The 12,367-nt window shown below is 48.2% G+C and overlaps 1 protein-coding gene across 11 annotated transcripts in view; it reads left to right on the forward strand.

Moving 5' to 3' along the window:
* Trrap (transformation/transcription domain associated protein) overlaps positions 1–12,367 on the forward strand; it is a 97,249-nt gene that overhangs the window by 58,933 nt on the left and 25,949 nt on the right. For all 11 annotated transcript variants that reach the window (XM_052754426.1, XM_052754422.1, XM_052754427.1 and 8 more), the window contains 11 exons: positions 416–629; positions 1,233–1,358; positions 3,653–3,799; positions 4,399–4,601; positions 5,199–5,320; positions 5,848–6,061; positions 7,704–7,883; positions 10,057–10,203; positions 11,001–11,120; positions 11,683–11,970; positions 12,103–12,240. In XM_052754426.1, coding sequence (XP_052610386.1) covers positions 416–629; positions 1,233–1,358; positions 3,653–3,799; positions 4,399–4,601; positions 5,199–5,320; positions 5,848–6,061; positions 7,704–7,883; positions 10,057–10,203; positions 11,001–11,120; positions 11,683–11,970; positions 12,103–12,240 — 1,899 coding nt within the window. The remainder of the gene's footprint in view (positions 1–415; positions 630–1,232; positions 1,359–3,652; positions 3,800–4,398; positions 4,602–5,198; positions 5,321–5,847; positions 6,062–7,703; positions 7,884–10,056; positions 10,204–11,000; positions 11,121–11,682; positions 11,971–12,102; positions 12,241–12,367) is intronic.

Raw genomic sequence — 12,367 nt, forward strand, 5'->3', positions numbered from 1 at the left:
CAGAAGCCATGTCTATGCTTCCTACAGACAGTTTTTATTTTTAATAATATCATCAACTAGTACATTGGTTGCATGATGCAGTTTGGAAAACATTTCCCTTAGGATGGATTTTTGTATTTTAAGTAAGCAGGCCAACAGAAGCCTTCTGCATTATAATACCTTTCCATTTTAGTCCAAATTTTAGTGATTTAAGTGATATTTAATATTGACTACTAATGTCTTAATGACCTTGTAAAGAAGTTTAAAATTTTAGGTCACGTTCTAGAGGACACAGTCTTATAAAAGTCCTACTGTGCATGGTGGCCACATGCTGTGACAGCGGTACCCATGTTCATTCTTCATTGGGTTTTTACTTAGTTCCAAACACTTGATGACATGTAGTTTCAGAACTCTGTGGCCTGTTTTCCCATTGCAGGAACAGCCGAACCAGGTGAACTATGGGAATATCTGCACAGGATTGGAAGTGCTCAACTTCCTGCTAACTGTGCTACAGTCACCGGCCATCCTCAGCAGCTTCAAGCCCCTGCAGCGGGGCATTGCAGCCTGCATGACTTGTGGGAACACCAAAGTGCTTCGAGCCGTCCACAGCCTCCTCTCTCGCCTGATGAGCATTTTCCCTACAGAGCCAAGTAAGCGACCCTTCCCATATGCCTCTGCTTTGCAGGAGACTGGTGGGTCCAGGACTGTTGCTTGAGAGTACTCATCCTTTAGTCCTTAGTGATCATTGTTTTCCTCCCAACATTACTTTCTTGTTTCATTTTTGAGACAGGGTCTCACTATGTAGCTCAGGCTGGTCTTGAACTCTCAGAGACCTGCCTACCTCTGCCTCCTGAGTGCTGGGATTAAAGACATGTGCCACCATGACTAGTCTCTCAATCTCTCTTTTAAAACATTATTTGACTTGAAAACTTAATGGTAACATTTTTTTTGTTTCTGTTTTGAAGTTTATATCTTCATCTGCTGGATTTTTTTTCAGGTATTTAAGGGAAGTTAGTTTTAGTATTTTAACAAATGTTGAACAATCGGCAACTTGAATTGTACGAGTGCTCATTAAGTGCACTTAGAGCCGTCAGGATGAGAGGTGTCCTCACTGGTGTGATGGCGATGAGGCGCACACTCTTCTGTGGTGGAAGGAAAGGCACTGTGCTGCACACGCCACACCTGGAGCTTGATCTGGGGGCTTGGCGGCCTAACAGCCCTGACCCCAGCTGCCTGCCCTACCTCTGTTTCAGGCACCTCGAGTGTGGCCTCCAAGTACGAAGAGCTGGAGTGCCTCTATGCAGCTGTCGGGAAGGTCATCTACGAAGGACTCACTAATTATGAGAAGGCCACCAACGCAAACCCCTCCCAGCTCTTTGGTGAGTACCTGCGTGGTTTGCCCAGCAGCGGTTCAGGGACTGTGGTCCCTGCTCCCTGACTGTGGAGCCTGGGAGGAGGGGCTTTGGGCTGACGTGCTGTTTTGGAGTTTTGCATTCTGTCCAGCATTCATGCTCCCTGAATCCTTGGCTCGGCCCCAGTGTACACTTGGTTTGAAGGGAGTTGCCTGTGCACTGCTGGGATGCTGTCCCCTGGGCTGTGTCCACTCGCCAGTCAGCCATTCACAAGGCTTGTCCCTGTCCGAGAGAGACAGACGTAGATGATCGGCACAGCTGGATAAGTGCCCCAGATTCTCAGAATGACAGCTGAGACTCCCTGCCCGTTGTCACTCTGGTCCTTATTCAGCTTAGAATTGGGTTGGTACCATAAATTTTTTTCCCCTATCATATTGTATTGTCTTTGTGTAAAACTTGGGAAATCAATATTTTCATTTAAACTAAATAAAAGTTACCTATAAGTCTCTCAGTTCATTAGTACTAAGTACTAATAGGTTGGCATGTATCATTTTCTTTTTGTACCTAATTTTCTTGAGGAGGGGGTGGGTTTTTTTTTCCCCCAAGACAAGGTTTCTCTGTGTAGCCCTGGCTGTCTTGGCCTGGAACGCACTCTGTAGACCATGCTGGCCTTAAACTCAGAGATCTTCTTGCTTCTGCCTTCCAAGTGCTGGAATTAAAGGCGTGTGCCAACACCTCCTGGCCTTATTTTAGTTTTAATAATGTTTATGCATTTGTGCATGTGAGGTACAGGGTGCCCAAGGAGGCCAGAGGCATCAGGATTCCCCTGGAGCTGGAGCTGCCCAGCAGTGGTTCTGGGACTGTTAGCTTTCTGATTCGTATTTATTGTTTTCTATACGTAAGAACATTTGTAAACCACCCTGGTTATGAAAGTGCTTGTGTCTGAACCTGTATTCTGAATAATTTTAGTTATTAATTTCACAAAAATGCATTGCTTTCCAAAGCTGGCTGTTTGCTCGCTGGAATTCAGGACCCAGGTGTATTTGGTTTAATTAGTCTGTCTTTCTGTTGACACCTGGTCTTCCTGTTCACACCTGGCTGCTCTAGAGCCAGCTGATGGGCTTTTGTGACTTTAAGTGGAGCCATCTTGTATGTTCTGGCTCCTATCACAAGGTGAAGGAACATCTCTGCTTAGTCATTCTCAAGGTGCTCAAAGAAGAGCTGACCTCCATGGGTCCTGCCTCCCTCTGTAGGGTGACCCCATGTGCCCTGCCTTCCTGTAGGGTGACCTCCCATAGGTAGGCCCTGCCTCCCTCCTCTGTAGGTGACCACAGGCTGGGATGGCACAGGATGAGGTGGGCCTGGGAAGCTGGCTGTGCTTGGTCCTTTTTGTCTGGGGGACTTAGTTCTGTCAATGCTATGGCCTTAGAGGAGAGGGGAGCAGGTCACATTTCATTTTCTTTTCTTTCTTAAAAGTACTCATTTTTATGTGCGTTGGTGTTTTGCCTGCATGTGTGAGGGTGGAGATTCCCTGGAACTGGAGTTACAGACAGTTGTGAGATGCCATATGGGTGCTGGGAACCGAACCCAGGTCCTCTGAAAGAGCAGCCAGTGCTGTTAGCTGCCGAGCCATCTCTCCAGCCCCAATACATCCCATTTTCATCATGGATTTGGTTACTTGTCTTAAAATCAGGCTGGCTGTGCCATGGCTGCTAGGCAGAACAGGTTTTAACAAGGACAGCATGAAATTGTCCACACCTGGGATGTTGGCACCTACAAATGACAGATGCCCTCTGATGGGTCTGTGATGTGACCCAGGAATAGAGTTCAAGTTCTGTCAGGGTCAAGATGATGTTAAAGACCTCACTAGTGAAAGATTAGTTCTTGGCAGACACTCAGTGTCCTGTTCTGATCTTGGGCAGTTTTCATAGAAGCATGAAATAAATTCCAAACGTGTTCATGTTCAGACAGGCTAGACTCCCCCTCCCTCCCCCCCACCAAGGACTTCCTGTTTCGCCTTCTCCCAAACATCATGGGATAGAAAGCACTCACAGGGCTGGCAGAGTTGGTCGCTTTAAAAGCACACCGTTGTTACTTAATTTTGCTGTTACTGTGTGTGTGTGTGTGTGTGTGTGTGTGGCCCAGGACCCCCCTGTCTGCTGCCTCTGCAGTGCTGGGATTACAGCTGCGCACCCCCATTTCTGGCTGTAGGGTGTCACACTTGGCTCCCTGGGCGTGCTAGGTGAGCACCGTGCTGACGGAGCTGTCTCCCAGCACAGTTATCTCTCCCTTGTAAGATGACTGCTCTTCCTGCACTGCAGGGACACTCATGATCCTCAAGTCGGCCTGCTGCAACAACCCAAGCTACATCGACAGGCTGATCTCCGTCTTCATGCGCTCCCTGCAGAAGATGGTCCGAGAGCACTTAAACCCGCAGGCAGCATCTGGCAGCACTGAGGCAACTGCAGGTGACAGCCTGGGGCTGGTGTCCTTTCTCCAGGGACGCGTGGGCCATCTGAGCAGTGAGGGCTGTGGGTTGATGTGAAGTTGTGATGATAGGCTCTTGTGACAGAGGTTGGAAGTCAAAACAGGGCTTAGGCCAAAAATCTAGTTTAAAATTTGTGAGTGTAAGAATGAAAAGCAGCTGAGAGTGGAGAGTCCTGTGAACCTTCACTGCAACCACGAAGTTATCACAGTGCTTTGTGGCAGAATGCCTAATCAGAGCTGCTATTTCTGAAGTCAGGTTCCAGAATAGAACCAAGACTCCCACCGAAGTGAAGGCTCCCCCAGGACCCGAGTGCCAAGTAGCTTCTGGTAGGATGTGGAGAGGCTGGGGTGCCTGTGCAGGCCCATCAGCTCTGTCACCTCCATTCTTGTGGCTGGGGCTGCGAGAGGGCACTTTGCAAGATGCAGCCAAAAAGAGGTGACATTGCTTCAGATCCCAGCGTGCCGGTTGCTGGAGAAAGGCTTAGAGAGAAAACATTTGTAAATGGTTTTTGCAGGCCAGTGGCTCCTTTAAGTACATCTGTAGGGACCGGACCCAGGTATTTGTCCTTTCTCTGCACAGCTGGAACAAGTGAGCTGGTGATGCTGAGCCTGGAGCTTGTGAAGACAAGACTGGCGGTGATGAGCATGGAGATGCGTAAGAACTTCATCCAGACTATCTTGACCTCCCTCATCGAGAAATCTCCAGATGCCAAGATCCTCCGAGCTGTGGTGAAGATCGTGGAGGAGTGGGTTAAGAATAATTCCCCAATGGCAGCCAATCAGGTGAGCTGGCAGGAGGGCGCCCCACTCTGCCGGGTTGGCCCTCTCTGAAACCCAGAAACATAGACACAGCCCGGTCCCCTCTTACCCTTCCTTCTGACACACATGGAACAAGGGCATTGTTGGATTGTCCCCACAGTAGCTTTGCTTGATGAAGAGTTCACTGGGCGAGCCAAGCAGATGAGCTAACCAGCTACTCTTCTCACAGTGGCTTTGCTCTTGTTAAAATGTTACATGAATCTTATTTGTAAGTTTATTCTGTAATGGTGGTAGAGGTGAGCTGTGAAACACTTGCTGGTGAGAGCCTGTCATGTTGGAGGGTACTTGGCAGCTTGTGACTTGTTTCCAAAGTGAGTCACCCAGGTGGAGGGAGGGGGAGTTACCAGCATGTCTTGACTTTGAGCACCCAAAGATAGTAACAACCGTCTTTGATTTTTTTTCTCTTTAAAAATGAGCTGGCTTGACTGCAGTAAATAATGATGTTATTGGTAAAATAACAGGAGCATGGAGAGTTGGACAGGTGGCTGTGAAATGCTTCTGGATTTTTGGTTTTTCAAGTAGAAGTAATTGGCACTTTCTTTGGGGAAACCAATTTTGTAGACTCCTACACTCCGGGAGAAGTCGATCTTGCTCGTGAAAATGATGACTTACATAGAGAAACGTTTCCCAGAAGACCTGGAACTAAATGCCCAGTTTTTGGACCTTGTTAACTATGTCTACAGGTAATTCAGCACAGGTCATGTTCTCTGTGGGTCCGTGGTGTGTTCCCCACTCAGCAGTGTAGTATGACTCAAATCTTGTGCTTCCGTCTAAACTGAGTACTCACTTTGATATTAAGGTAACATACCTTGATGGCATCTCTTTGTCTTTTTTTTTGTTAAGATTTCTTTTATGTGTATGGGTGTTTTGCTTGCATGTATATGTGTGCAGAAAGTATCCTCGGAGGCTAGAAGAGGGCATCAGATCCACTGGAACTGGAGTTACAGAGGGTTGTAGGCAGCCATGTGGGTTCTGGGAGTGGAACTCAGCTCTTCCGGAAGTGCAGCTAGTGATCTTAACCACTGATGCATCTTCCCGGCAGCCATGGCAGCATTTCTGAGCCCTTGCAGAAGTGTTGCTTGAGTCTTCGTGGTGGAAACACAGCTTGGTATTACAGCGGAGTTGGTTTGGGGAGCTGGTGTACATCATCTTGAACGCTGATCTGGGTGTACCTGGCTCTTAGGTCCTCTCTTACCTCCTCTCATTACAGGGATGAGGCACTTTCTGGCAGCGAGCTGACTGCAAAGCTTGAGCCCGCCTTTCTCTCTGGGCTTCGTTGTGCCCAGCCATTGATCAGGGCCAAGTTTTTCGAGGTTTTTGACAACTCTATGAAACGCCGTGTCTATGAGCGCCTGCTGTATGTCACCTGTTCCCAGAATTGGGAAGCCATGGGGAGCCATTTCTGGATCAAACAGTGCATTGAGGTAGGGTGGGTGAACTCGACCTCTGTGGTTGAAAGAGCCTGGGGATTTTCTGAGGAGACATAGAAGGCAGCGGGTTATCCTGTGAATTGGTTGCTTTCCTATTGCTTTGTTAAAACACCATGACCGTGGTAATTTATGAAAGGAAGCATTTATTTGGGCTTATGGTCCAGAGGGTTACAGTCCACAATGGTGGAGCTAAGGCATGGCAGCAGGAAAAGCTGAGAGCTCACATACCTCAAGCCACAAGGCTTAGAGCACACTGGGAATGGCAAAAGTCTTTGGAAACCTGAAAGCCCCTTCCCAGTGACACACCTCCTCCAACAAGGCCACACCTCCTAATCCTTCCCAAATAGTTCCACTAACTGGGGACCCAGCATTCTAACATGTGAGCCTATGAGGACTGTTCTCCTCAAGCTATTGCATCCTACAACACAAGGAAGTATAGAAATAGCTCGTCATGTACCTGTTCTTGTCCCACTACAGGGGAGACAAACAGGCCTTGCTGCTAATCATTAGAAGTAAGGACTTAAGACAACATTAAGTAACATTCTCATCTTACTGTATCAGAAAGCCGAAAGAAACTTCAGTGGGCAAAGATTCCTTCTTCACATAGAAACACCTTTAAATTTGTCTACCTAGAAAGCTGAATAGATGTCGTGGTTGTCATCCCATCAGTCGTCAACAGAGTGGGCAGCTGGCCAGTACTGCTGCTTTGGGTTCCTTGGTGTGAGGGTTTGGGCACTGGGGCAGCCGGCAGCTGTGTGTGGTCTGGAACGTGCAGCCTGCAGAGGCAGGTCCTCCATGAGGATCACAGGAGGACTCGGGCCGCTCTCACCCACAGGCTTCGGGTTCCAGGCAGTGCTGGTTTGTCAAGTCACTAGTGCTAAGCAGATTCATATCTGCTTACCTACAACGAGTGAAACCAGCTTTCCCCTTTGAGACAAGTGCGGCAAACAGTTCTTACGTTCTTTCTGATGGGCGGGAGGGAATGTGTCCTGGACCTCAGTGACAGCTGGTTGCCATGGTTCCCATTTGTGAAGAATTGGTGTTTCTTCAGTGCCTGGGGCAGCATAAGCAGTGGCCCTGTAGTGACCTTGCAGAAGCTGCTACAAGAGGAAATGTCTTGGGGAAGTGCTGAGAACACAAGGGGCCACATAGGCAGTCAAGGGTCATATCACATCACGGAAGATCTTAGGTGCGCCCAGCCCATGGAAGAGTATGGACTGTTTCTCTGAGGCTGTGAGAAGTCTTTGAGGGGTTCAGGGGGAGAGGAGAGTCATGGGACTAGCTGTGTGGAAAGAGATGATTGTGAGAGGGTGGGTCTGCCGATGACCTAGGAGGTTCCCTGGGCTAGGCTTGGGGCAGTGCCACATGCAGTGAGAGAAAAGAGGGTAGAGGGTAGAAAAGCAGAGGTCTCTGCCTGGGGCAGAGGGGAGGATGCTAAGCCAGAGGCAGTTGGGCAACTGGAAAGCAAGTTCAGGCCTGCAGCTAACCTGGGCTGGGGGTGCTGTGGGTGCTGTGACCTGATCTGTGGACCTGGGTTGTCTGTATGTGAGCGTCTGTTCTGATGTCTGGGTGTTCACACACTCCCAGTGCCAGGCATCCGCTTTAAACTGGTCTTCTTTCCCATGATCCTCTCTAGCTCCTCCTGGCCGTGTGTGAGAAGAGCACGGCCATTGGTACCAGCTGCCAGGGAGCCATGCTCCCGTCCATCACCAATGTCATCAACCTGGCCGACAGCCATGACCGAGCTGCCTTTGCTATGGTCACACACGTCAAGCAGGAGCCTCGGGAGCGAGAGAACAGTGAGTCTAAAGAAGAGGTGAGTCTCTGGCTGCCTGGACAAAGTTGCTACTAGATCTGAGTTGGCAAGAGCAGTGCATCAGAACTTGTTTCTGCCCAAAAGCTGAGTGTGGTACCTCAGTTTAGACTTAGTTGCCATTAAAACTGAGAAGCGTCTTAGTTGCCACACCCAGTTGGTGGTGTGGTTCTGAGCCAGTTCTGCTTAGATCAGGGGATTGATTTGGGTTTTTCCCTCTGCTGTGGTGCTGTGCTTGGACTGTAAGTGATACCCATTATGTAGGAACCCAGTGCCGAGCCCTGCACAGCCTTCTGGGAGCCTTGTGTATTGCTACCTGGTCCTAGATGGGCAGCATGGAGCTGAAAGTGCATCTGATAAAAGGTGTTTCAGCCGAGGCTGGTACCTTAGTCTACATAGCTCTCCTGGCTCTCCATTCTTCTCCTGGGAGTGCATGTGCCTAGACCCCTGGTTTGGGAAGCACAACCTGTTGGGGTGTGGGTTTTAGAAGAAAGCCTTTAGCAACAAGGAGAACACTTGTTTCCTTTGCGCTGAAAGGGGGAGTTGGGCTGGGGTTGTAGCTTGGTTGGCAGAGTGCTTGCCTAGCATGAGTGAAGCCCTGGGTTTGATCTCCAGCACAGTTCTGTTAAGGAAGAAGTGGTGGAGCTAATTGGGTCATTTGATCTGGTCTTGCTGTAATCTTAGTGACATCAGTGACTATCTTTGACTCATCAAGTGCAACGTAGTCGATAGTATAGTTGACCTGTTGACTGTGGGGACAGTTTCCTGATTTCATTGTTGACTGACTTTCAAGAGGCTGGAGAGAGAAAGTTCATTCTTGTTTTTGACATAGCAGACACTGACCCAGGCATGTCCTGTACAGTGACCCCAGCAACAATAACATGACAGATCAAGGATGTTGGGCAGCCATGCCGCATCTCAACAAGTGACACACTTTTGTTATTCCAATGATATTTATACTATTTATCCTGCTTCCTATAATTCAAATATAGAAACATATGATAATCCTTCCACAGTTGTTTAAGAGAGAGATGCAGTGGGGTGGAGGGAGGCTCATGAGCGGGCAGATGTGACCAGAGTACCATAGTGTGTGGATGGAAATGCCAAAATGAAACACATTCTGTATGCTAGCTAAACTCAGGGGAGAACCAGGTGGCATGGCGCACACCTTTAATCCCAGCACTCAGGAACTAGAGCCAGGCAGATCTCTGTGAGTTCGAGGCCAGCCTGGTCTACAGAGCGAGATCCAGGACAGGCACCAAAACTACACAGAGAAACCCTGTCTCAAAAAACAAAAAACAAAACAAACAAACAAAAAAAAACAGAAAAGAAAAGAAAATTTAGTAAATTCAGGGGAGAGGCAGTTCTGGATCAGGAATGCTGGTCCTCAGTTATACTTTTAATTAAATTAAAGAGTATTTATAAGGTACAGCAAATGTCCTCCATCTAAAATGCTCAGGTACACTTATGCATTGCACATTTTGGGTGTTTCTGGATTTTGGAAATTCAGTTTGTTTTGTTTTGTTTTTTTTTTTAACTGTAGTTTTGCATCTGAGAACCCAAATTCTGAAGTCTGAAATGCTCTAAAACCCCAAAATTTGAGCATTATGTGTGTGCTTAAGAAGTTTCACATTTGAAGGCTTTCAGACTAGGGATACTCAGCCTGTGCTCTGGGAAAAGCTTCTAGAAAAGTAAGAAAAATTGGCACTTATCAAAAATGGAGATGTGGAGACCTGGCTCAGTGCTTAAAGAGCCTGCTGCCACTAGGCAGTGGTGGCACATGCCTTTAATTCCAGCACTCAGGAGGCAGAGCCAGGTAGATCTCTGTGAGGTCGAGGCCAGCCTGGTCTACAGAGTGAGATCCAGGACAGGCACCAAAACTACACAGAGGAATCCTGTCTCAAAAAACAAAACAAAACAACAACAACAACAACAAAAGAACCTGCTGCCCTCTCAGAGGAGTTCAGGACCCAGCAACAGTGGGTGGCTCACAACCACTTGTTACTCTAGCTCTTCTGGTTCCCACAGACATCTGTACTTAGGTGTACATTCCCCACAGACAGTTACATGTATACATAATTAAAATCTTTTAAAGTTGCCAGTGGTTCATAAGAGTTATGTTTGTTGGGATCTTGTGAACTCCTTGACCTCCTGCATTTCCTTATGTTTTGTTTAGGACGTAGAGATCGATATTGAGCTGGCTCCTGGAGATCAGACCAGCACACCCAAAACCAAAGAGCTTTCCGAGAAGGACATCGGGAACCAGCTGCACATGCTCACCAACAGACACGACAAATTTCTTGATACTCTCCGGGAAGTGAAGGTCTGTGGGCAAGTTTGGGAGTGAATATCTTCTGCCCCCATCCTTATTTCAAAACAGGATCTTTCCACACCAGTATAAATTTTTCTCTCACCAGAGTTTTTCTTCCTAGCCCAGTTGAAACCATTATAGTTCTGGGAGGGTTTGGATTCAACATTTAATATAGTCGAGGAAGCAGATACAGGAAAAATAGAGATAATGGTTTCTCTACTACTTACTGTCCTGTGGAAATGGTAAAAATCATTTAGTGATGCCTATAATGAGCAGGAACTCTGGGTTCAAGTGCCTCAAATCAGGAGATGTAGTAAAGTGTGAAGACAGGCTGGCTCTGTGGGAAGAGCTTCCCGGTGTGCCCGCTGTCAGTGGTCTCAGTTTCCTCAGATGGGAGCTGTGGCTCCACAGACACTGGTGAATCATGGGCGTGGGCAGTGTCCCATTTTGACTCTGATCAGCTAAGGCTTTGTGCACCCCATCACTGTTGAGGAGTGTCACACAGAAATGGAGGTGCTGTTAATGTCCAGACTAGGAGGAAGAAAAGTCAGTTACCTGTCAGTAATTTCTGTAACCCGGATTTGAACTGACTTAATGGCACCATTGCTGTCCTGGGTAAGTGTAGAGTGCTGAGGAAGTATCCGCATGATATAAATGTGCCTTCTTTCATCTGCCATCACTGCTAGAAAGGAGGGCAGTGGATCTGTCCCCAAGCTCGAAGGGCTGACTCAGCCGTGGCCTTGGTGTCCCTTTGAGTGGGGATGCAGGAGGCCCAGGATGCACCTGAGCTTGACCCCTTGTACCCACAGACGGGAGCACTGCTCAGTGCCTTCGTTCAGCTGTGCCACATTTCTACAACGCTGGCTGAGAAGACCTGGGTCCAGCTCTTCCCGAGGCTCTGGAAAATCCTGTCTGACAGACAGCAGCATGTGAGTCACATCTTAGAGTCCTGTTTGGGGAGAGTGAGTTTTAGCTTTTGATAAATGATCCTGAATGAGGGCTAGAGAGATGGCTCAGTGGTTAAGAGCACTGGCTGCTCTTCCAGAGGACCCAGGTTCAATTCCCAGCACCTACATGGCAGCTCACAACTGTCTGTAACTCCAATTCCAGGAGCTCTGACACCTTCACACCAATGCACATAAAATAAAATTAAATAAATTATTTTAAAAAAAGAAGAAGAAAAAGAAAAAAAATCCTGAATGAACACAGTTCTGGGTTCCAGAGCAAGATAAAACTACCAACTCTCAGGACCAATTATCATAGTGCTTCCAAGTGATAAGGGAGAGGCCAGTTCTTTTGTGTTTGAGACAGGGTCTCAGTATATACCCCAAGTTGGTCACAAGATCACATCATAGCCCGGGCTGGCCTTGCACTCCCCATCCTCCTCCCTCAACCTCTCAGGTGCCGGGCTTGCAGGTGTGCAGGAGCACACCTGGTTCAGCCTTGCTAGGTTTGAATAAAGACCTGAGATCTCTCACCCCTCACTTCTAGGCTCTGGCCGGGGAGATCAGTCCGTTCCTGTGCAGTGGCAGTCATCAGGTGCAGCGTGACTGCCAGCCAAGCGCATTGAACTGCTTTGTGGAAGCCATGTCCCAGTGCGTCCCCCCGATTCCCATGCGCCCCTGTGTGCTGAAGTACCTGGGGAAGACTCACAACCTCTGGTTCCGCTCAACATTGATGCTGGAGCACCAGGCCTTTGAGAAGGGGCTGAGTCTGCCGATCAAACCGAAGCAAACAGCCGAGTTTTATGAGCAGGAGAGCATAACGCCGCCTCAGCAGGTGACTCCTCATTCCGTCAGTGACTTTCAATGAGTACATCTCCCCAGAGGTCTTAAATTACGCTGCGGGGAGTTGCTTTGTTGATTTAAAAAGTATGTTTGACCCAAGCACTCAGACAGTGATTTCTTTCAGGAGATACTGGATTCCCTGGCTGAACTTTACTCCCTGTTACAAGAGGAAGACATGTGGGCCGGCCTGTGGCAGAAGCGGTGCAAGTTCTCGGAGACTGCAACCGCCATTGCTTATGAGCAGCATGGTTTCTTTGAGCAGGTGATGGCTCCAGGTGACCTCCAGGTGGTGCCTGGTGGATTCTGGGTCTTCCGTACTGTAACGTGCTTAAGTTACAGTGAGTTTACACTTGGGAAGATGGTTGGTCATTGAGCATTCTTGTCATTGG

This window comes from Peromyscus californicus, unplaced genomic scaffold, assembly GCF_007827085.1.
Source record: "Peromyscus californicus insignis strain IS unplaced genomic scaffold, ASM782708v3 Scaffold_2__1_contigs__length_46816999, whole genome shotgun sequence".
NCBI classification, from domain to species: Eukaryota; Metazoa; Chordata; class Mammalia; order Rodentia; family Cricetidae; genus Peromyscus; species Peromyscus californicus.